Below are 20,943 nucleotides of genomic sequence, written 5' to 3'. Positions count from 1 at the left end.
ATCAGGCAGCTACAGTGGTCTGGTGGAAGAAGGAGAGGAGGGGCCCCACTTGAGGAGTTTGGAAGGCTCCAGAGAGAAGAGAGGGGTAGGTGAGTGTGGAGGAGCAGGGGGCCCAGGGCAGCCGAGCCCCAGCTTGCCGGGAGGGGAGACAGGCCCTGTAATGGGAGGCAAAGAGGCTCCTGATGAGCAGCTTCTCCTCGTGCCTGGGAAGCCTGTGCTCGTGCAGCTGCTGGGCCTCTGAGGTCAGAAGAGCCTGCTCCGGAGGCAGGGCGGAGGGGGCTGGGCAGAGCCCCAGGGGTACCCGGCCCACAGCCGACTCTCCCTGCAGCCCGAGGCTGGGTGCTCAGGGAGACCCTGAGGACGGAACAGAGCAGGGACAGGCTGGGGGAGGGGCAGGTCCCCAGTGGGAGCACTGAGGTCTACCGGAGCGCCCCCCCATTGGAGGTGGTGCTTGAAAGGATCATGCCCATTTTCATATTCCTGAGTTTGTTCACAAGCACTAGAAGAATACGGAGAGGGGCGCCTGGCTGGCTCAGTCGGAGCCGCATGTGACTCTGCGTCTCAGGCTTGTGAGTTCAAGCCCCACACCGCGTGTACAGATGACTTAAATAAAAATTTAAAAAAATACAGAGGGAACACCATGCCTATTAAAGATATCCCTTGGAGTTCTTTGTGTGGAGGCCAAGGGATGTTAACACGCCCTGGAGCTGAGGAAGATGCGGGGAAGCCTCTACTGATCTCAAGGCCGCCCTCGAGGGGCTGCAAGCGCCAGGAAGGCGGACAAAGGGTGGGCTTGTTTGGGTGGGACGCCCGGTGTTCCCAGCGGCAGGAGCTCCTCACGCCCCGCTCACTGGCCCTGTGGCCAAGTGCTGGCTTGGGTCAGCCCATGGGAAGGGAGCCAGCTCAGCCCCTCGGGTTGGAAAGGGCAACCTTCAGCCAAGGTGCGGGGGTCACTGGTGAGCAAAGAGCTTGCTACCTCCAAAGTGTCCGCAGATGCCCGGGCAGCCTCCTTGGGGATGCCCACCCAAAGCAAAGAGTCGAGGGGAAGAAGTGGACAGTGGCCACGGACGTCTTCCCCACGTGTGGTCAGCATCACTGCAGGACGATGGCGTGGCTTAGGTGCCCGCAGAGAAGGGGCTGGGAACCTGGTTAGAGCCCACTCCTCTTCTTCCTAAGAAGGGATAGGCCACTGCCCGGAGCCGCAGAGGAGCTCCCGCCGCTGAGAACACACAGCATCCCTCACAGACCGAGCTAATGACAGCCCACGTCAAGCGTTCCCCTTCTGTGCCGAGGACTCTATGAGCCTCATCTAATGTATCCCCAAAACAGCCCCAGGAAGCAGGCATGTGGATTGTCTCCATTTTATAGGTGAAAACACTGACCTTCTGAAAAGTTAATTATTATTCCTCAAGCTCCCTCATCGGCTCAGCAGTGGAGCCAGGATTTAAACTCAGATCTACTTGAAAGACACCACGACCTTGGCGCCTGACCCTTCTGCCGCATTGCCACTGTGTGTTATTTCTGGAACAGGCTTGTTGAGATATAATTCACTTACCACAGAGTTCACCCTCCAAAGTGCATAATGCAATGGTCCATAGGGTCCCACAGCAGTCAGTCTGAGACCATTTTCATCATCCCCCAAAGAAACCCCATACCTGTTGGATACCCCCCTGCCACCACCGGGCCGTCCCCTCTGAGCCCTTCGCAGCCACTACTCTAATTTCTGTCTCCACGGATTTGCGTGTTCCGGGTATTTCACATAAATGGAATCTTACAATACACGATCTTTCATGGCTGGCTTCTTTTCCTCCGCATGATGTCTTCTGAGCTCATCCAGGTGGTAGCACGTCTCTCTCCTTCATTCCGCTCCACCGCTCAGTAACCGTCTGCTGTATGGATGCGCCGCATGTATCATTCACCAGTGATGGGCCTCCGTGTTGTTTCCACCATTTGCCCATGACGAATCAGGCTGCTATGAGCATTCCGGTATGAGGGTCTTGGTAGACGTGTTCCTCTTGGGACCCAGGAGCAGAATTTCTGGGCCAAATCGTAACTATTTATATGGCCACTCTTTTGAGGAAAACAAAACCAATCTGTTTGCAGATGAGGAAGGAGAGGCTCTGAAAAACCCACTGACCTGCCCAGGTTGTACCTGAGCCTAGGTGGCCAAGGAAGGCTTTGCTTTGGGTTACATCCAGTTTCAGAAGGGGAGCTTTTCGACATACTCCACTGTGCATCGTAGGAGCTCACTTCCTACAACTTTAAGACAGGTGCGGGGAGGGGGGCGGAGCAGGCAGATGCACTCAGAATTAAGCCGATGAGTTAAGTAGGATCTCTGTTTCCGAGTGACTTACTGTGACTTGGCCATTCACACCACAAACCTTTCCCAGTGCGTCCTCTGTGCTGAGCTCTGCACAGAGCGTGATGGTGACCTCAGACTCCCCCAGGGAGCTCCAACTCTATTTAAGAAGGCCTGGGCCGTGTCAGTGACCAGCACTGGTGAGGGACAAATGCTGGGGCCCAGGAAGGTGCTCTGGACATGAGACAGGGCTGAGGAAGACCTCCTGGGGCTTCTGGCCAGAGGGCTGGGAAATGGACAATGAGCATAAGCAAAAGGCATTTTGAAGTGAGAGGATAGTCCGTTTAAAGGCTGTACAGTGTTGGTGGGTCTGGGGGAGGGTAGAGGCAGAGACCAGGACAAGAAGCTGAGCAGCTGGTCAGGGCCTCAAACACCACACCTGGAAGACTGGACTTGCTCTTCCAAAGTGTCCGAGGCACGAATGATACAGGATAATTTGGTGGTCACCAAAGTCCCTCTGGAGCAGTAAAAAGAATGAGAGATGAAAGTGGGGCAGGTTAGAAGCCTACTGCACCAGTCCCAGCAATAGAAGAGAGGGCCTGAAGAGGACAGTGGCTCTTGGGATGGAGAGGAAAGAACAAATGGGAGGGACCCCCAGCAAGGAGGGGAGTGTCTGTGCCATTATTCGGCACTGGCAGAGGCAACTTCTGGGAGGTAGGGGCTGAATGGTGCCCCCTCCCCCCGAAAATAGCTGCCCATTGGGAAACTGCGAATGTGACCTAAGGGTCTTTGCAGATGTTGTTAAATGTCTTGAGATGAGCTTTTTTCCTGGATCATCCCACATAAGGCCCTTGATCTGGGGCTTCTGGTCTCCACGATGGTGAGAAAATAAATTTCTCTTGTTTTAAGCCATCGATTTTGTGGTAAATTGTTACAGCAGCCCCAGGAGACTGATAATCAAGGGGGTGCTGTGGGTTCCCGGGCTTGGGAGACCCACCACTTCCACCTCTCCAGGCTCCAGGGAAGGAGGCGCCTAGCTCCCAGACCGCAGACCCAGGCAAGGCAAGACGGCAGGGAGAAAAGCTCTCACTCAGGCCCTGCCTTGTGCTAAAAAAACAATCTCCAGTGTGTTGCCACATGAGGATTAGTCAAATAATTACGAGCTCTGACTTCCCCTGAGTGATTCGGTGGGACTGAAGGCTGAGGCCTTGGGAAGAGTGAGTGGAGTCGTCGCCTGGTCAGGGAGGAAAGGCAGCATCAGTCGCCTCCCAGAAGAGGCCAGTCTCCGTGGGAACCTACAAGAAACCCGACCAGACTCACAGGGACACGCCCCAAACATGAGCCAGTCAGGTGAACCAGAGGCCACTCGCCAGCCACCAGCCCGACATCTTCCACCCCGCACGGTGAGCTCACCCTCTCGTCCACAAAGGCCTCCTCGCAGGAGCAGCACTGCTGGGAGCCAGGGGGGCCTTGCCAAGCACTCTGCAGGCTCTGTCTCCTGGGGTCCAGCAGTGAGGCAGAAAGTTCAGGCAAAGTCACCCCTCGGTAGAGGCTGGGGAGCCCCGTGCGGCAGCAAACTCAGGGGCTTTGGAGTCTAATAAGCCAGGCTCAGACTCCAGCACCGCCTCTTCATGACCCTGTGTGTCAGGCTCCTGTGAGTCAGTTCACTCCACCTCAGTTTTCTCATCTCTAAAATGGGCATGATTAGACCCACAATGCAGGATTGTTTAGAAAATTAAATAAGCTGTCGTATGTCAAGTGCCTGGCACATCGTAGATTTTTTATCAATTGGCAACATGCGTTGAACTACTGTGTACCACCTGCTAGGGGACACTGGTGAACAAGTCATGGAGCAACGGGTTAAAAGGCTGACACAGCCTCGAGTGGGGAGGCTTTAATGGGAGGGCCAGGAGTCAAGGGGAATTCTGCAGGAAGTTAAGCTGAAGTTGGAATCCTATTCCTGTTGGTCCAGAAGGATTCAGGGATCAGCTTGAGGTCACAGGGCCAGTAGTGGCCAGGTCAGCACTCAGATCCACGCTTCAAACCCCCACTGGCTGCCACCTCTGCTCTAGGGCCTGGATAGTCTCTGAGGGTCCAGCTGTGCAGGACTGGGCCAGCTCTAGGTCAGGGTCAACCCCTTAGAACCTGCAAGCCCCCACCTGGGATGCTGAGCCTTTACCCACTGCCCAGGGAGACCCTGACAGCTTGGTCTGGGCCTGGGACGCCACGTGATGGACGTAGCACAGTTGGTTTGCCCACTCGCATGTTGATGGGCAGCTGGCTTGTTTCCAGTTTGCGGTTATTACAGATCAAGTTGCTATGAGTATTTGTTTACAAGTCTTCGTGTGGGCATATGTTTTCTTTTCTCTTGGGCAGATTCCTGGGAGGAGAACAAGCGGATCATGGCAGGTATAATTTAACCTTGTGAGAAACTGCTGAAGTGATTTCCAAGCGCTCGTACCATTTACGTTCTCACGGGGTAGGAATGTTCCAGTTACTCCACTTCCCTGACAACACTTGGTGTCAGCAGTCTTTAATTTTAGCCATCGTCGTCGTCCGCTCGGGCTGCCATAAAAAAAATGCCACAGACCGGGTGGCATAAGCAACAGAAATTTATTTTCTTATACTTCCGGAGGCTGGAAGTCTGAGGTCAGGTGTCCGTGTAGTCCAGTTCTGGTAAGGGCTCTCTTTCCGGTTTGCAGACTGACGCCTTCTGTGTCCTCGCTGGGTTGGAGTATGCGGGAGGGGAAGAGTGAAGCCAGTTAGGAGGGCAAACAGTGGTCTCTTTAACCCTTAATAAGAGCACCAGTCCCATAATAGGGCTCCGCTCTCATGACCTCATCTAACTTTAATTACCTCCCAAAGACCCCACCTCCAAACACCACCACTCTGGGAATTAGGTCTTCAACATATGAATTTGCGGGCAACAGGAACATTAGGTTTACTACAGCCTTTCTAAAATACATGTCATGGTATCTCATTGTGGTTTTAATTTGCATTTCCTTAGCAACTGATGACATTGAGCATCTTTTAATGTGCTCACTTGGCATCTGCTTATCTTTTGTTGGGGAAGTGTCTGTTCAAATCTTTTGTCCATTTTTTACACGTGTTGCATGTTTTCTTATTATTGAGTTTTGAGAGTTCTTTATATATAATGGATGTAAGTCCTTTAGCAGATGCATGATTTGCAAATATTTTTTCCAAGTCTGTAGCGTAGCTCCCCCGTTGCTTAATAGTAACTTTTAAAAATCAGAAATTTTAAAATTTTGGTGAAATTCAATTAACCCACTTATTTGATGGGTGACACTTTTGAAGTCACATCTGAGAATCTTTGCCTAACCCAAAATCACTAAGTTTTCCTCTTACGTTTTTTATTCTAGAAATTACATAGTTTTAGGATTTGCACCTGCACTTACAATCTATTTTGAATTAAATTTTTTATCTGGCACGTGGTATGGCCCAAGCTCATTTTTTGAGCATAGAGTATATCCAAATGTCCCAGCATTATTTGTTAATGGCCCATCCTATCTCCACAGAATTGCCTTTGCAACTTGGTTAAAAAAAAAAAAAAAAAAAGCCAGAAAAAAAAAAAAAGTCAGTTATCCATAGGTCTGTTTCTGGACTCTCTTTTTGTCTATCCTATGCCAACACCACAATAACTTTACCACAAGGCTTAAAACCAGGTAGCCTTAGTTCTCCAGCTTGGTTCTTCCAAGTTGTTTGTCTCTCCAAAGTTGTTTGGCGGATCTAGGTCTGATGCATTTCCATATGAATTTTAGTATCGGTGTGTCAGTTTCTTAAAAAGAAAAAAACATGGTGGGACTCTGGACTTGGTAGTTGCTCAGGAAACCATTATGGACGGTGCTGAATATTAACACTACAACCGTGTGTCTTGGTTTACTGGACTTCTTCATGTCCTCCCATTAACTCTCAACAACCCTGGGACAGAGGCAGGGGGCCAGTGTTCCCCATCGTGTGATCAGGAAAGCGGAACCTCAAAGGCAAAGTGCATTCCCCACAGTCACGCTGCTGTTGTCGCCCTGCTAGTGAGTGGCAGAAGGATGTTTTGAATGCAGGAGGTCCAGACTCCAAATCGGGTCTCTCCGTACTAACCTGCCTCCGAGGAGGGGTTTCCAGGATCCCCGGAATACTCTAAAAGTTTAATAAGCTGGACAAAAAGAGGCACTCATTGTTTGGGTTACCTTTAAAAAAACCACACAATTCCAAATGTTGGTGCCATGCAAATGTATTTCCGTTGCCCTAATTTGAACGTTTTCCTCTGTTCTCCTAAAATGTGGGCGTCAGTCTTAATAGGAAAACCATATGTCTCTGTTCCCTTTTAACTTTCTTTCTTGGCAAGAATACAGCTCCTCGGAGGAAAGGGGAGAGGAAAGGGGGGTACATCACAGAAGGAAGGATTCCAGTTTGAAGTAAGCAAGAACTTCCAGATGGTGAAGGCTGCCAAGCCCCGGGTGAAATTGCCAAAAAGGATGAGATCATTGCCAGCCTGGAAATCCTGAGGTCCCCAGCTCCGCGAGGAAAAGCGATGGCCTTGGCTCTCTCTTTCCTCTGAATGCCTTCTCTCGGGGCACGGTGACGCTCACCGGGGTCCCCAGGTGAGCCCACACTGCCAGTGGGACCCACGACGGAGCTGACGTTATGGGGTACAAAGCAGTTCTGAAATAGAGGTTTTCTTTTGTGTCGGGTTCCCTGAAAACAGCTTATGAGCTGGAGATTTGCGTGGAGGTGTGCTGAGGGTGCTCTTGGGGTGGGGGTGGGGGGAAAGGAAGCAGATTGGGACACTGATGTGCAATGAGGCTGCAACAGAGTCCTGAGCCCATCTCAGCTCTGGGGCTGCCGGGGCCCTCGAGAGTTGGCCCCGTGGTAATCCCCTATCAAATAGTCGTTATTTGGGGCGTGCCTCTTGGGAAGGCAGAGAGACGAGGCTGTGAGCTCCCAGCGGCCGATGCTCCTGGCAGTTGGGGAAAGGAGTGCCTCGGTCCTGGACATGGTGGGCACAGCAGGTGCACCAGACGGCCACTGCAAGGTCTAAGATTGTTCTGGACCCTCCCGTGTTTTTCCCTGTTCCACAGAATGTTCCAACTTAGAACACCAGGAACTCACTTCCAGACATCCCTTGTGAGGCTGCAAGTGCATTCACTGTTGGCCTCCCCAGGCAGGGCAGAGGAAAATCTCATCAGTGCCACAATATCACCATCTAGAAGCTCTCCTCTGGGCCCGTCACAAGATTCATCAGCGCCCGCTGGGATCCATGCTTCAACACCTCCCCCAAACACACACACACACACACACACACACACACACACACACACACCAGGGATTGTCCATCTGTCCATGCCCAGGGCTTGGCAGGATCTGGCAAGAGGCAGGTCCCAAGCACGTGCATGATGAAAACATGAAGAAATGTTCTAGCTCCGAGCTCACAGGGCTCTCCCAAGGGCTTTACTCTCTTTTCCCCCCTTTTCTCAGTTGACGAGCTCTAAGTATTCGCTTCCATTTCCACCAGTCTCAGGGCTCCTGTTGCTATTCATGAAAGACCTGCTAATTCTAGAACTTTGCGATTTCCTTCAGGTCACCCTCCGTGATGGAGAGAACCCCTTGGTGGACTTGTGGGCCAGACTGATCAACCCCAGGAAAGACGCCTCTCCTGTCCCCTGCCGCCCAGGAGGAAGGGTGTGCTCCTTCCTTGCCCAGTGCGAGCAGGAAGCTTCCCGAGAAAGAGGAAACGTCAGAAGGCCTGGCCGGCCAGGTGGTCGGGCAGGAGATCCCAAGAGAGGCTGGAGGGAGACGTGTCCTCGGGGAGAAGAGCTTTTCCCACTCCCACGTGCTCCATGGGTAACACCCGTGGCTCACCTGCTCGGCGCTGAAGGACACGCTGTGCTCTGCGCTGTCATGGGGACCTCATAGGCTGCTGCGGGAACCCAGGTGACCAAGTGCTTGAGGCAGACTTTGGGGTGGGGGCTGGAGGAGCACCAGAAGGCTCAGCTGAGACCCCGAGTGAGGAGGGGGACCTAGCCCTGTAGAAGGAGGAGCCGAGGGCACAAGGAATAGTTCAGGCCGAGGGAAGGGCACCTGCAAAAGCCACAGGCAAGCTCGGGACCCAGGGCTCTGGGGGAGGCAGGGCGCTGCATCAGGCCCGTGGGCAGAACCACAGGGAACATAGAGGCTGCTGGGACACCGTGCATGGATCGGCAGGGCCAGGGTGGGGAGCCGCTGGTGTGGGGCCCAGACCAGAGCCGTCTGCAGGCACCATCGGGGCTCCTGGGAGTGTGTGGGATAAAGTATCAGCGAAAACAAAGAGCCCAGAGCAGCCCCCTGCCTCCCCCAGCTCCAGTGGGAATGGAGGCCCAGAGTCAACAGCAACAGCATTTGGGGGGGTCAGGGGGTTCTCTCCCCTGGAACCTGCCTCCTGCCATACGCGCGCAGCCAGGACTACCCCGTCCCCTTCAGGTCCTTGCCTTAACAGCTTGTTTGCAAGGGCGGCCCCCAATGCTCACGACTCTACTTGCAACGACCACTCTTTCTCCTGCCTGTTCTATTTTTCTCCTTGGCCCTCGTCAACCACCACGCCCCCGCATTTGCTCATCCGGCCTGATTATCGTCGGTTGCCCCTCACTTCTCATCTGCTTTGTTTGCCGCCTAGATGCTGGGCACCTCATAGCTCCTCAGCGCATGTTTATGAAATGAGACGGCTAATAACTCCGATTTATGGAGCCCGGCCCTCATACTGCCCCGTCTGTTCTCTCCTTGAGCCTCACAACGACCCCCATTGTACAGATGAGCAAACTGAGGCCAGGGGACATAAACAAACACTAGACATTCAGCCAGTGGCAAAGCTGGGGTTTAAACCCTTGGATTGGGAATTGCTGCTGCCAGGTCCCTTCCAGAAGCTGCTTTAGCATCTGCAAGTGTTGCCCATATCTAAGAAGGGTGGGTATCCCCCACCCGAGCCCCACCACCATGTGCACAGGAACACATTTGAAAAACAAAACAAAACACAAAAAACAAATTCCAACAACTGCATGCTCAAATTCGGACAGATTTGCAAATCCAAAGTGACAGCATTGGCTAAGGTATTGGCATAAGCCTCCTCTCACGCATGCGGGTCACCAGTGTGTTGGTAGATCTGTCGGAGGGAACTCCGGGAAATGGATACCCTTTCCCCCAGCCCTTGTGGGGTGACCAGCCTGGGAAACATGTTAACTCCTGCATGAGAGAGGGGTCAGGGACACGCCCCATGGGGAGTCTCAGGGCTCTTGAGTTGGGGGGCAGAGGGAGGCTGTGGCCCGGAATGCCGGCCCTCAACCGGGTCTGCCCCTGGCAGTTTGGGCAGGAGCGTGCAGAGAAGGCGGGAAGCTGCTGGCCTTGAGCTCCAAGTGTGTCTCCTGCAAAGCTCCTTGGTCTGGGTGGGGTGAGGTCAGAGTTCATCCCTGGCACAGGTGCAGCTCCCCCACCCCCTTTCCCGCCCCCCCTCCCACTTCCTCCTTCAGCCAAAGCCCACAGTTTGAGTGGTTCTTGGTTGACTTCCTTGGAGAAGAAAAGGATGATACAAGGGCCTCCATCTTGCCCTTCCCACACCCCACCCAGTGCGCTTTTAAGATGTGGAAATTTTATTAAATCCCTGAGCATAGCTTCTTTCTACATTTTCTGTGGTTTAACTCTCCGTGGGTCTTTTTGCTTATGGTTTTGGCTTTTTCCCCTTCTTTAAATCAGAGACTTTTCTTTCTCCTTTGTCTCTTACATGAAACAAGGGCTAACACTTCTAGTATTTTCTACAGGCCTTGCATACTCGGACAGTAAGTACATACCGACCTGGCAACCAGTGTGTCTCTGTGCGTGTGAATCCCCAGGATGAACCTGGACTCTCATCGGCCTGACTGCTTCTCTTCTTCACTCCTTCCTTTGCAGACTGGCCTCAGGACCTTTGCTCACACCCGTCCCCGGGGAGAGTGGTTTTGTTCCTCCATTTACCCAAACTGGTCTCTTCTCTGCCCTAGGCAAGTTTCCCCAGGCAATAAATATCTTTTCTGAGACTGTAGCCTCTCTCATCCCTCCTGCCCTCCTGGAGGACCGTGCCTGGAGGACCATGATCTGGTAGTGTAATTCACCTCTGTGCTGTCGTCTTTGAGAAGGATGAAATTAGCTGTAAAGATATGAGTATGTATTTTAGGAAAATGAACTGCCCCACCCTCAAACGAATATGTATTTTAGGAAAATGAACTGCCCCACCCTCAAACGAATATGTATTTTAAGAAAATGAACGGCCCCACCCTCTAACCTGCTTCCTCCCACAACCGCCCACCCTCAAGGTGAGCCACTACAAGTTTGCTTGATCCTCCTGTGTTATTTAATTCCCACGCATTCCCATGTATTCAAATAAAATGCACTTACCTGGAAAGCAGGAACCTGGGCTGAGGCTTCCAGCCAGGCTTCTGCTATTAGTGCTCAATTCCTTCTACTTGTTTTGTCCCCCTGGATCAGGGCAGCCCCAGGGGGCATGCAGAATCGGGGGTGATCCCTCCTCTCCACAGGTGAAGTTGCAGAGGTGCAGAGAAGCTAATAGGGTCACCTCAGGTCACGGAGCTAGTAAGAAAGAGAGTGAAATTGGAACGCTTGTCCTCTGACATGCCCAGCTGTTCTGGGAAAAGCATTGAAGGACGCTCGACTTCCCTAAACCTTACTCCCGGGTGCCCGGCTCTGCAGAGCTGAGGTTAGCTAAAAACATGTTGCAATCCCTTGTCACTCTCCAAGGAGCCAAACCCGGGTTCTCATCCGTGACTTGATATGTGCCCTGGGCGGCAGCCCCTTTCAGGCCTGGGGTTCAGTATCCACTTGGGTGAATCATGAACCGTCAGCCAGCTGTCGCCTCACCTTCAGCTCCCTGAGGTGTGAAGCTTGTTTTCTTTTGCTTGCATAAAATAGTCACCTCGAACACATGGTCAGACGTGGGACACTGCCTCAAAGGCAAACACAGACCCACAGGAAAAATCGATCTGTAGAATGCAAGTGCTCCCAGTGCCAAGAGCTGGCTTCTCCCTAGGAAGTTCCCATGCCTGACAAGGATGTCACCTGCCTCAAGGAAACAGACGGGACACGCTGCTGAGCTCATGGTTACTGACCCAGGGGAGAAGAGGGAATGCCTGGCCAAGCTCTGTGGGTGTGAACCAGGACGGGCAGCCCCGGAGCCTCAGAAAGATTCCCCGGCTCACACTTCCCAAGTGAAACTCGGCTCGTGGGTCAGCACAAACCCCCTCCTGGGCCTCTTCTTTCTGCCAATCCACGCTGAAACCCCAACCACAGCGGCCAGGCGGGCGGGTGTGCCTCGATGATTAATAGCCAAAGCTTCATGCTTGTGTCAACGCGCTCTCAAGGGACTTCTTTATTTCAGTGCTAGCTGTGTGTGGAGGGAGGTTCTTAAAAGAACCTGGGGAGTGTGGAAAGGCTTTGGGTGCTGGCCTGGACCCCTAGCAGGACCCCATGCAGGAGTTTCCTAAAGGCCACCCAAGAGGATTGTAGGTGCCTCAAGAACACCTATTTCTTTTATTTTAGTAATTACATATTTACTTTAATATGCTTAAAATATACTTAGCACATCTAACCTATAATTTCATGTAATTATGTAATTCCGTGTATATTATTATTTAGGAGAAGGCTAAACTTTTTTTTTTTAAATGTAACTTGATTAAAGTAAAATCTAGGCAAATAATAACACAAGCCACAAGTCGATACGGCAAAAACTCTGATGAGGGAGTTTGAACCACCGGTATTTGAGAAACATCACTTTCTTGGAGAATCCGATATTCATGTCAAAAATATCAACTGAACCTAGATCCAGCAGAGGGAGATTGTTAGAGATCTCTCTTGGGAACCACACTAGTTCATTTCCATGCTTTCGATATGTATGAATTTTTGGAAAGAGAAAGGTACATGAGAGGTTTTGTATTCTGGTTTGTTTTAATTGAGACGTTCACATATCCAAGGCCCTGGGGGGTGGAGATGAAGCGATGTTGCCGAACAGCGTCATTAGAAATGATCCATGAAGCGAAATCTGAAAAGGCGGGGAGGGAATGATGAGTGGAATCGGGCTGAAGTAGGTCACCAGGCTTTGGACTGATTAGAATATTGTTTAAAAAGAAAAGAAAGAAAAAGATGCACAACTCTTTATATTTATCTAAGATCCTTGGAAGCTTTTGACCTAAGAATATGCTATTTAGATAGCTGTAACGTGCGTGTGTGTGTGTGTGTGTGTGTGTGTGTGTGTGTGTGTGTAGTTCTGTTTGACTTTATGAACTCAACGTTAATTCGTTTGGGCTTTTCTTTGCATGCCAGGTGCCTAGTCTTCATGTGGAATGTGAATCAGAACCAGCTAGAAAACTGCTTAAATACAGACTGCTGGATTTGTTTCCTAGGATTCTGACTCAGTGGGGCCTGCGCAGCTGCATTCTTAAAAATTTTATTTATTTATTTATTTATTTATTTGACAGACAGAGAGAGAGAGCGAGAAAGAGAGCATAAGCCGGGAGGGGAAGCAGAGGGAAAAGCAGGCTCCCCACTGAGCAGGGAGCCCAAGGTGGGGCTCGATCTCGGGACCCTGGGATCATGAACTGAGCCAGAGACAGCGGCTTAACCACTTAACCAACTAAGCCACCCCAGCGCCCCTGGACATCTTCCTTATAACAAGCTCTTCAGGGTGTCTGATAAAGATGGTTCTAGAGCTTATTCCATAAAACCTTGGTGCATAGGAAATACACATGATTCAGATATGGATTCCATCCTCAAGAAAACACTCCCTCTCCTCTGTTCCTCTGGGCACTCTCTCTCTCTCGCTCACTCTATCAAATAAATAAATAAAATCTTTTAAAAAATGAGAACACAGCCAAGGGAGGGAGATGACACACCCACAAGAGTCACAAGGTGGAAAGTACACTGTGTGGCAGGAGAACAGAAAGAAAGTGCCCGGGAGCGCTCACTGCCAAACCCAGCCCTTGGATGCTCAAGTACCCTGTTCCTGAAGGTTCCATGCTTGTGCTCTATTCTATTCCAACCAACCTTGAATTATTTACTCATAGTATCTCCTACATCTAGCAGAAGAATCATTTCAATGATGTAGGATCTTTTAAAAAAGATTTATTTTATTTTTTTTTATTTTAGAGAAAGAGAGAGAGAGCATGTGCTTGTGTGTGAGCGGGAGGAGGGAGAGGGCCGAGTGCCCGATGCAGGGCTCGACCCCACAACCCTGAGATCATGACCCGAGCTGAAACCAAGAATCAGTTGCTTGGGCGCCTGGGTGGCTCAGTTGGTTAAGCATCTGCCTTTGGCTCAGGTCATGATCCCAGGGTCCTGGGATTGAGTCCCATGTCGGGGTCCCTGCTCAGCATAAAGCCTGCTCTTCCCTTTCCCTCTGCCTGCTGCTTCTGCCTGCTTTTGCTCTCTTTGTCTCTGTCAAATAAATAAATAAAATCATAAGAAAAAAAAAAAAAAAGAATGCGTTGCTCAACCGACGGCGCCACCCCAGAGCCCCTCAATGATGTAGGATCTCATCTTTCATTCTGGTGAAGGGTACTTGGGGGTGGGGGCGAAGAATATTTTGTGGCATGTGGAAATTGTGTTATTAAAATTTCAGCGTCTGTAAATACAGCTTTACTGGAACACGGCCACCACCGTTTATTCACATACTGGCTGTGCCGGTCTCCCGCTCCCGCGGCAGCCACGCAGTTGCAACAGGGAGCATCTGTCTCGAAAAGCTGAGAACATTCAGTGGCTGCCCCTTCCCATCAAAATTTGCCTACCCTTGCTTTTGAACTTCCTTTTCAGTATTGTTACACAGAATGAGAACATTCTTTAGTCCAGGGCCAACTTTGACCCGCTCTGGCCGGTGGGAAAAGGAACATTCTAGGGCGTGTGTGAGTTCAGAATTTTGTTCCCTCTGATGTGGGAGGTTCTTTCCTGGCCTCAGGTGGTTTCCTCACTGGCTGGAGCCGGTCATGACTCAGCTGAGGACTCCAGATGGACCCTCTGCCCATCTCCAGAGCTCCCTCTCAGGGCGGCTGTCTCCTCTCCAGTCCGCTGCTTGCAAATTCTGTCTCTCTGAACCTTCAGCTCTGTCTCCTCAATTCAGACAGATTCTGACCTGACCGACCACAGGTTCCTGCCAGGCAGCCCCCTCTCTGAGGACGCTGGGGAACTCTCCAGGCGCTGAACTAGGGCAATGTCCGATTTCTTGTTGTCTAATGTCTGAAAACCACCATTTCATCTACGTTGTCCGGATTTTTAGTTGCTAAAGGTAAGGGCAAATCCCATATCTGTTAGTCCATCACTGCCAGGAGGGAATGAAGTACTGTATTTTAAAAGAGGTGAGTGAAATTCATCTTTACAGTGACAGGAATGCAACATGGAAATATTTACCATTTTTATGAGTGGACAAAGTCGCAGGTACCGTGAAGTGCACTGTAGTTTGTTGCCTGCATTTATAAGTGCAGGAAATGCTAAGTTCCAATTAGAGATTAGTAAAACTAAAGCTGTCATTATTTTTCCCCCATACAAATTCATAAACCTTCTGAATTTCATCTGTAGTCCCCGGGAACCTGTGGTTTCCGGGCCGGTTTCTGGCTCTCTAAGACTCTTAACAGTAGTTTTTCTTCTGCGTGTCGAAGGTCTTCTAATTGGCCCTCCTGTGGCACTTCCTGCCAATTGCCCTGTAGCATCTTCCTCACAGAGTTCCCATGTTTTGTACAAAACAGAAGGCTCAGTTTTTTTTCTCTGTGGCAAAAACATTCCAGTTCCTTTCAGCATAGCATCCACGTTTCATCATCTTTAGCCTTGTTATTGCTGTTCTCTGGCCTAATCAGAGTCTCCACATTCTTCGCGAAACGTGGTAACCATAAGTAGCCTAGAAACTCAGCGAGGGGACCCCACGTGGAGCCCGAGTACCCCCAGACCATCAATGACAACCTTTCTGGTACATTCCAGGGGCATGCGGACCCCCTTAACAGCACCCCACTTCCGGTTTGTATTCTGTTTATGACGAAGGGTGGTCCTTGGGTTGCTTCCTTTCATAACTGTATCTTGCTTTTTCCTTTTGTTTTTAAGACCAAGACTGTATTTGTTCATTAAAAAAAGTCCCCATTAAATGTTCCTTTCTGTGGTCATAAATGTTTACGGTATTGTTGTACTGGGTCTGACATCCACTGCATGATTACGAGGTCATTTTTAGGGACTTAATTTCTTCCCTCCCAAAAGGAGAATAAACAGAGAAAAGGAATGGCCAGAATTCATACCCCATTATACTTAACAACAACAAAAAAAGTGGCTAATTAGAATTATTGGTTACTTACTACTAGTGATCATTGCCTATAAAATGCATATACAGTTGGGACAGACAGAAATAGAAATAGGTAGAATTAAGTTTGTTAGAGCTGTCAGTCACTATTTAATCTTATTCTCTCCTTAAACCTGAACAGCTCTTTATTTTTTACATTGTTTCAAGTAGGTTCCACACCCAGTGTGGGGCTTGAACTCACCACCCTGATAGTAAGAGTTGTGTGCTCTACTGACCAAGTCAGTCAGGTGCCCCTTAACACTTCTTTGGGAATCGCTACTTCTAATCCTGTGATTAGGGACCGAGGCTTGAATAGAATTCTTATTTCACTCTAATCTTTAAGATTAAGCTTCAAAAACACTTCTGAGAATATTGATAGGGGCCTGATGACTGGTTGAATTTAGGGCACTGATAGCTGCTCACTCTTTCTGACCATGACCATGACCATGACCATGAAGACAGGCGCGCTCCTCTCTGTCCTATAAAGCAATCCCCACTCAGCTCGTCTGCATCGTTTATACACCATAAGATTCACCTGTTTGAAGGGCTGAATTCAGGGACTTCTAGGAAATCCAGAGTTGTGCAACCTGGTTTTAGAACACGTCCTTCACCCCAAAGTGATTCCCTCGTGCAAGGTTCTCCCCCATTTCAACCCCCCCCCCAGCTCCAGGCCACCACTAATCAACATTCTGTCCCTATGGATTGGTCTCTTCTGGACATCTCATTTGGTGAAATTAATTCAGACACCCTATGCTCTTTGTGACTGGCTCTTTCACCCGGCATAACGTTCAGCCATGGCATGGCACGGAGTTCAAAATTACCTCATTTCTTCTGATCCCAGGCAATATCCCGCTGTACGGGGCCCCAGTTTGGTTCATCCATTCCTGAACTGGACATCTGGATGGTTTCCACATTTTTGCTATTAAAGTCATGCTACTAATGAATGTCCATATATAAGACTTTGTGGAAACACGTTTTGACTTCTCTTGGGTAGCTGCCTAGGAGATTTGCTGGGTTGTGCAGTAACTTCTATGTTTAACCCCTTTTGCAAAAGCCATACTTTTCAAAGGGGCTGCACCAGTTAGCAGTTCCCGAAGCATGGTATGAGGGTTCTTGTCCTGTTGTTTTAACTGCCTTCTTGTCAGGGGTTAGTCCCTTCCCGAGTCTGATACAAGCTGGAAGGTAGCTCTCCCAAACGTCACGGGTTTCCAATAAAACCCTCGTGATTCACCCCCTATTCTCCCAATCAGGTTCCGCAGACTTCTTGTTTTCGATCTTGTTACCTGATTTCCTAAAACGCAGTTTTGGGTTACTCAAGAATTTTCCTGTATTTCCTTTCCTTGTGCCACTGTCCCCTATACACGGCACTCACATAACCTGTGATGGAGTTTGTTTTTCAAATATCTATCTGCCCCAACTAGACAGAAAGCTCTCCGGAGGGGAGATTTTTGTATCTAAAGAGACTAACACAAACCATGGCATAGAGTGGGCCTTAAAAAGTATTTGTTGGATGAATAGTTGAGGAGGCGATGTACCCATTTGGTTCAAATATACACTGATTTTCCTGTCAGCCTGTTTTCCTTCCAAAGGGCTGACACTTCCCTCAGGACCGATTCACTGAGCACAAGAAACAGAATAGTAGAGTCTGCGGAAACCTTGGGAAGAAGTCCAAATCTTTTAGTTCACCCAAAAACTCTGAGGCCCGGCAGGATGGAGTGACTCTCACTAAAGGTGGTGGGCAAGAGCCAGCCAGGAGAAGTAGGGTGAGCCCCTCCCAGAGGAAGCCCTGCCAACAAGAGAGGGGAGGACCGGGGCTCTGGGGAGCCCAGGGACTATCCCGTCAACAGGGGAGGAGCTGGTCTCTGGCAGAATCTTGACTGCCAGGGCTGAACTCCATTCCTTGGAACAGGAACGCTTTCGAGTAGGCTGTGAGGTGACCCTGTTCGTTTTCCAGTAGAGTAATAGGGCCAGGGGGAAGAAGAGCGGTCAGAGAACTCGAAGTGTGAAGCAAGGAGGGAGGGCCCGGACTGGGTGGGGTGTTGGCAGAAGGATCTAGAGAAGGGAGGACAGGAGTCTGGAGCTGGAAAACAGGTTTCAGTGATGGGAATGAGGAAGATGGGATAGAAGTGCAGGTTTGATGGTTCATGTGCCCTCTGCGGCCCCAGGGCCAAGAGCCTAGTGGGTCAGAGGGTTGCCTCTACACTCACCGCTCTGTCCCAATACGGGCTGTACCCCACACAAGCGAGTGACCTCGGACAAACGACTCCATGACCCTGGCTTGCCCTTGGCTTTCCCATCTGCAAAATGGGGGTGCTAACAACGGCCTCTTGGGTTGTAGGGAGGATTAACTTTGGGGATACACGGAGGCATTTAGGCTGGAGCCTACTGTGCAGCTGGAGATCAGTTCACGGTGGCCTTGGAGCCGGCCCGGCCTGTGACTTACTTCTGTCCTCACAGGAAACTCAAGTCCGGGGGTGTTCGGGGGAAAGGAGCGCCCACTACAGGAGCTGCTTGAAGCAGACGCTCCGTGTCTGAAGCTCTATAGAAGGCGGCCGATAAATTATCTTGTCTTTCGGAGTTTGTGGGAGTGTTTTAAACTTAATGGAACGTTCTTGAAAAGAACTAGCATTTTAAAAAAATGCCACGTGGCATTTGGATAATGGTCCAAGTCTTCAGTCATATCTGGGAAAAGAAACAAAACTGAGTTAGCTCCAGTGTCTATTCGGGTTTTCAAATGTCACTCTTGTGTAAGCTCAGGACTCCCGGGCTGCCCTGGGCACAGGGGGACGGAGATCCTCTGACTAAGCCCGCCGTCCTTACAACAAACAATACAACTTCATTGAAAGAAAAGGCTTCACTTTTTGGGAAAACTCCTGTAACAGAAATTTAACAAATATGCCAGATTGATGATGATAACCAAAGAGTAAGTTTTCAATGAAAATAAATTCTATATAAAACTTCAAAGTCTTTAATTGGCTAGATAAATTCATCAAGCCTAGCTTCTGAAAACTAAAAGAAGGGAAAAGCTTCACAGGATACAAAGATTGTACCTTTTCCACAGGATACAAAGATTGTGGATTGGTGTCATTTTGCGTTTTTTTTTTTTTTTTTTTTTTTTTTCCTTCACCGATACTGGTGTCCACACCAATATTCCAGAATTCTCTTTAGAAAGAGTAGGGAAAAACACAAATAAAATCTTGGGTAAGTATTTCATGCCTGTCACTATCTGTTTAGGAAACAAAGTATTTCACAAAAGAACCACATTCCATGAAAAGTATGTTTGTTCTGGCTTAAACATCATCATTTCCTCAGGAAGTCTGATTCAGATGAAGCATCTTGAGAAATTCGAATTGACTTAGCTTGTGGACAACTGAATGTCGCCCTCTTTTCTGAATTCCATGAAATGTTTCAAAGATTAATCCTGCCATTTTAGACTATGCTTTTTTTTTTTTTTTTAAGATTTATTTATTTATTTGGAGGAGGGGAGAATACAGTGGGAAGGGGCAGAGGGAGAGGGAGACTCCCACAGGCTTGACTCCCACAAGCACGACTCCCGTCATGACCTGAGATCAAGAGTCAGATGTTTAACCGACTGAGCCACCCAGGTGCCCTGAGACTAAGCTTTTAAACTCAAATATGTACTATTTCATGGCCTTCACTCCCTAGTAGCTATTGTTACTGCATTTTAACAAATTTATTTGCAGAAGTTTCATTTTTAAAAATGTGAACTTTTGCGTGTATTTCTACATCTAAATAAATCAATAGGGAGGAGGAGGAGAGTATAGGGTTAGGAATTCAGACTCTGGGACCAGGCTACCTGACGACCTGTCCCAGCTCAGCCATTTATGAGCTCCATGACTTTCTACGGGTTACTTCACCCCTCTGTGCCTCATTTTACTTATCTGCAAAGTGGGAATAATAATTGTATCTTTCTGGCACCCAGGTGGCTCCGTTGGTTAAGCGTCTGGCTTTGGCTCAGGTCACGATCCCAGAGTCACTGGATCGAGTCCCGCCATCGGGCTCCCTGCTCAGCGGGGGGCCCTGTTCTCCCTCTGCCGCTCACCCTGCTTGTGCTCTCTCTCAAATCAATAAATAAAATCTAAAAAAAGAAACTTGTACGTTTCTCAGCAGGCAGTGAAGATGACAGGAGTGAAGCTACATATGTAAAGCAGAGGACTGGCACCTGGTACACAGTAAATGCTCCAGAAATGGCAGCCACTGTTAGCTCTTCTTGGCTTCCCAGTATAGTCAGGGGATGGCTTGTCTGGTTTAATTCACTATTCTAGTTGATAAAAGGTTACTATGGAGATCATTTAATAGATCAGCACTCTTCACCCGGAACACAATCAAAGATATTCAATGTAAAGATCTGGTGGGTCCTGAGTCCACAGATTTCTGGGGCTGAAGGGACATGAGAGAACATATCAGTCCACATCTTTATTTCAGGGCTGAACACCCGCAAGGCCCGGCAGCCTGAAGCCACATGCAGAGAGCCACGGGGCAGGGTGGAGACAGTCAGGATGTGGCTGCTCCTGTGGATACTTCAGGCTCTCAGAGGGCCGTAGCGAAGTTTCCATTAGGGGCACCAACTTTCGTTGGATTGAGAAGCCTATTCACTGGAGCAATTCTGCACAGGTCCATCAGAACGACGGACAGAAGCATTTATGTACTGGGAACCATCGACAGGCAAAGCAGACACAGGCCAGTGAGCTGAGTCTTCCTGGGAACCTCCTGCTATCATTGATGACGCTGTTAGACAATTCTCACCTGGGGGTGGGTTCTCCACGCTTCTGTTACATAGCCTCTGAAAGACTTTGTGTAGTTAAACCCATGATAAAAACCAGCCTGACCCACTAGAAACAGAAAGGCCTGGCACCGCCACGCCCGCACCATTGGAACAATTTACACCTTGGGAGTTGCACGGATAGGACACACTGTGGATAATCAAAATTTTATTTAAAATGATAGAACACTCAAAAATAAACAATATAATATGCTTGGATTTTTGCTGTGACATAGAAAAAGGCTTCCAATTACACTTAAAACCTTCAAGTTTTACCCCAACAAAGTATGCTATGCAGCCGGGCAAGGTGCTCTGAGGAGCACTGCTCTCTCCAGATGGCTGGGGTAGGAGGTAGGCTGCGGACATCCCTGCAGGGAGGTGAGTTTCTCCTACTCGGACTGGCGATTCTTCTTCTTGTTGTGGCTCTCAATAGCCCTTCTGAGTGCTTCATCCTGGATGAGATCAGACATTCTCACATCTGTGTGGCTACAGCCAATTTTGGGGCAACTGTAAAGGAGAAGA

General features: G+C 49.5%; 1 protein-coding gene and 1 long non-coding RNA gene across 7 annotated transcripts in view; both read right to left on the bottom strand.

Annotated features, from left to right (window-relative positions):
• Positions 1 to 560: 560 nt before the first annotated feature.
• On the bottom strand, positions 561 to 19,118 carry LOC116574836. Of its 2 annotated transcripts, XR_004279518.1 has the most exons (5): positions 18,689 to 19,118; positions 18,082 to 18,320; positions 10,712 to 10,903; positions 5,965 to 8,337; positions 561 to 5,023 (listed from the first exon to the last, which is right to left on the bottom strand). It is a non-coding gene; the product is annotated as an uncharacterized LOC116574836 (long non-coding RNA). The 2 variants fall into 2 exon arrangements; XR_004279517.1 differs by lacking the exons at positions 18,082 to 18,320; positions 18,689 to 19,118 and having other exon boundaries at positions 10,712 to 11,178.
• Positions 19,119 to 20,573: 1,455 nt separating this feature from the next.
• Positions 20,574 to 20,943, bottom strand: part of NSMCE2 (NSE2 (MMS21) homolog, SMC5-SMC6 complex SUMO ligase) — a 213,731-nt gene continuing 213,361 nt past the window's right edge. For all 5 annotated transcript variants that reach the window (XM_032315665.1, XM_032315666.1, XM_032315667.1 and 2 more), the window contains one exon: positions 20,574 to 20,928. In XM_032315665.1, coding sequence (XP_032171556.1) covers positions 20,811 to 20,928 — 118 coding nt within the window. In that variant the 3' untranslated portion in view covers positions 20,574 to 20,810. The remainder of the gene's footprint in view (positions 20,929 to 20,943) is intronic.

The sequence above is a fragment of the Mustela erminea genome, chromosome 16 (genome assembly GCF_009829155.1).
Source record: "Mustela erminea isolate mMusErm1 chromosome 16, mMusErm1.Pri, whole genome shotgun sequence".
Lineage (NCBI taxonomy): Eukaryota > Metazoa > Chordata > Mammalia > Carnivora > Mustelidae > Mustela > Mustela erminea.
This window is presented reverse-complemented; position numbering and strand designations above follow the sequence as displayed.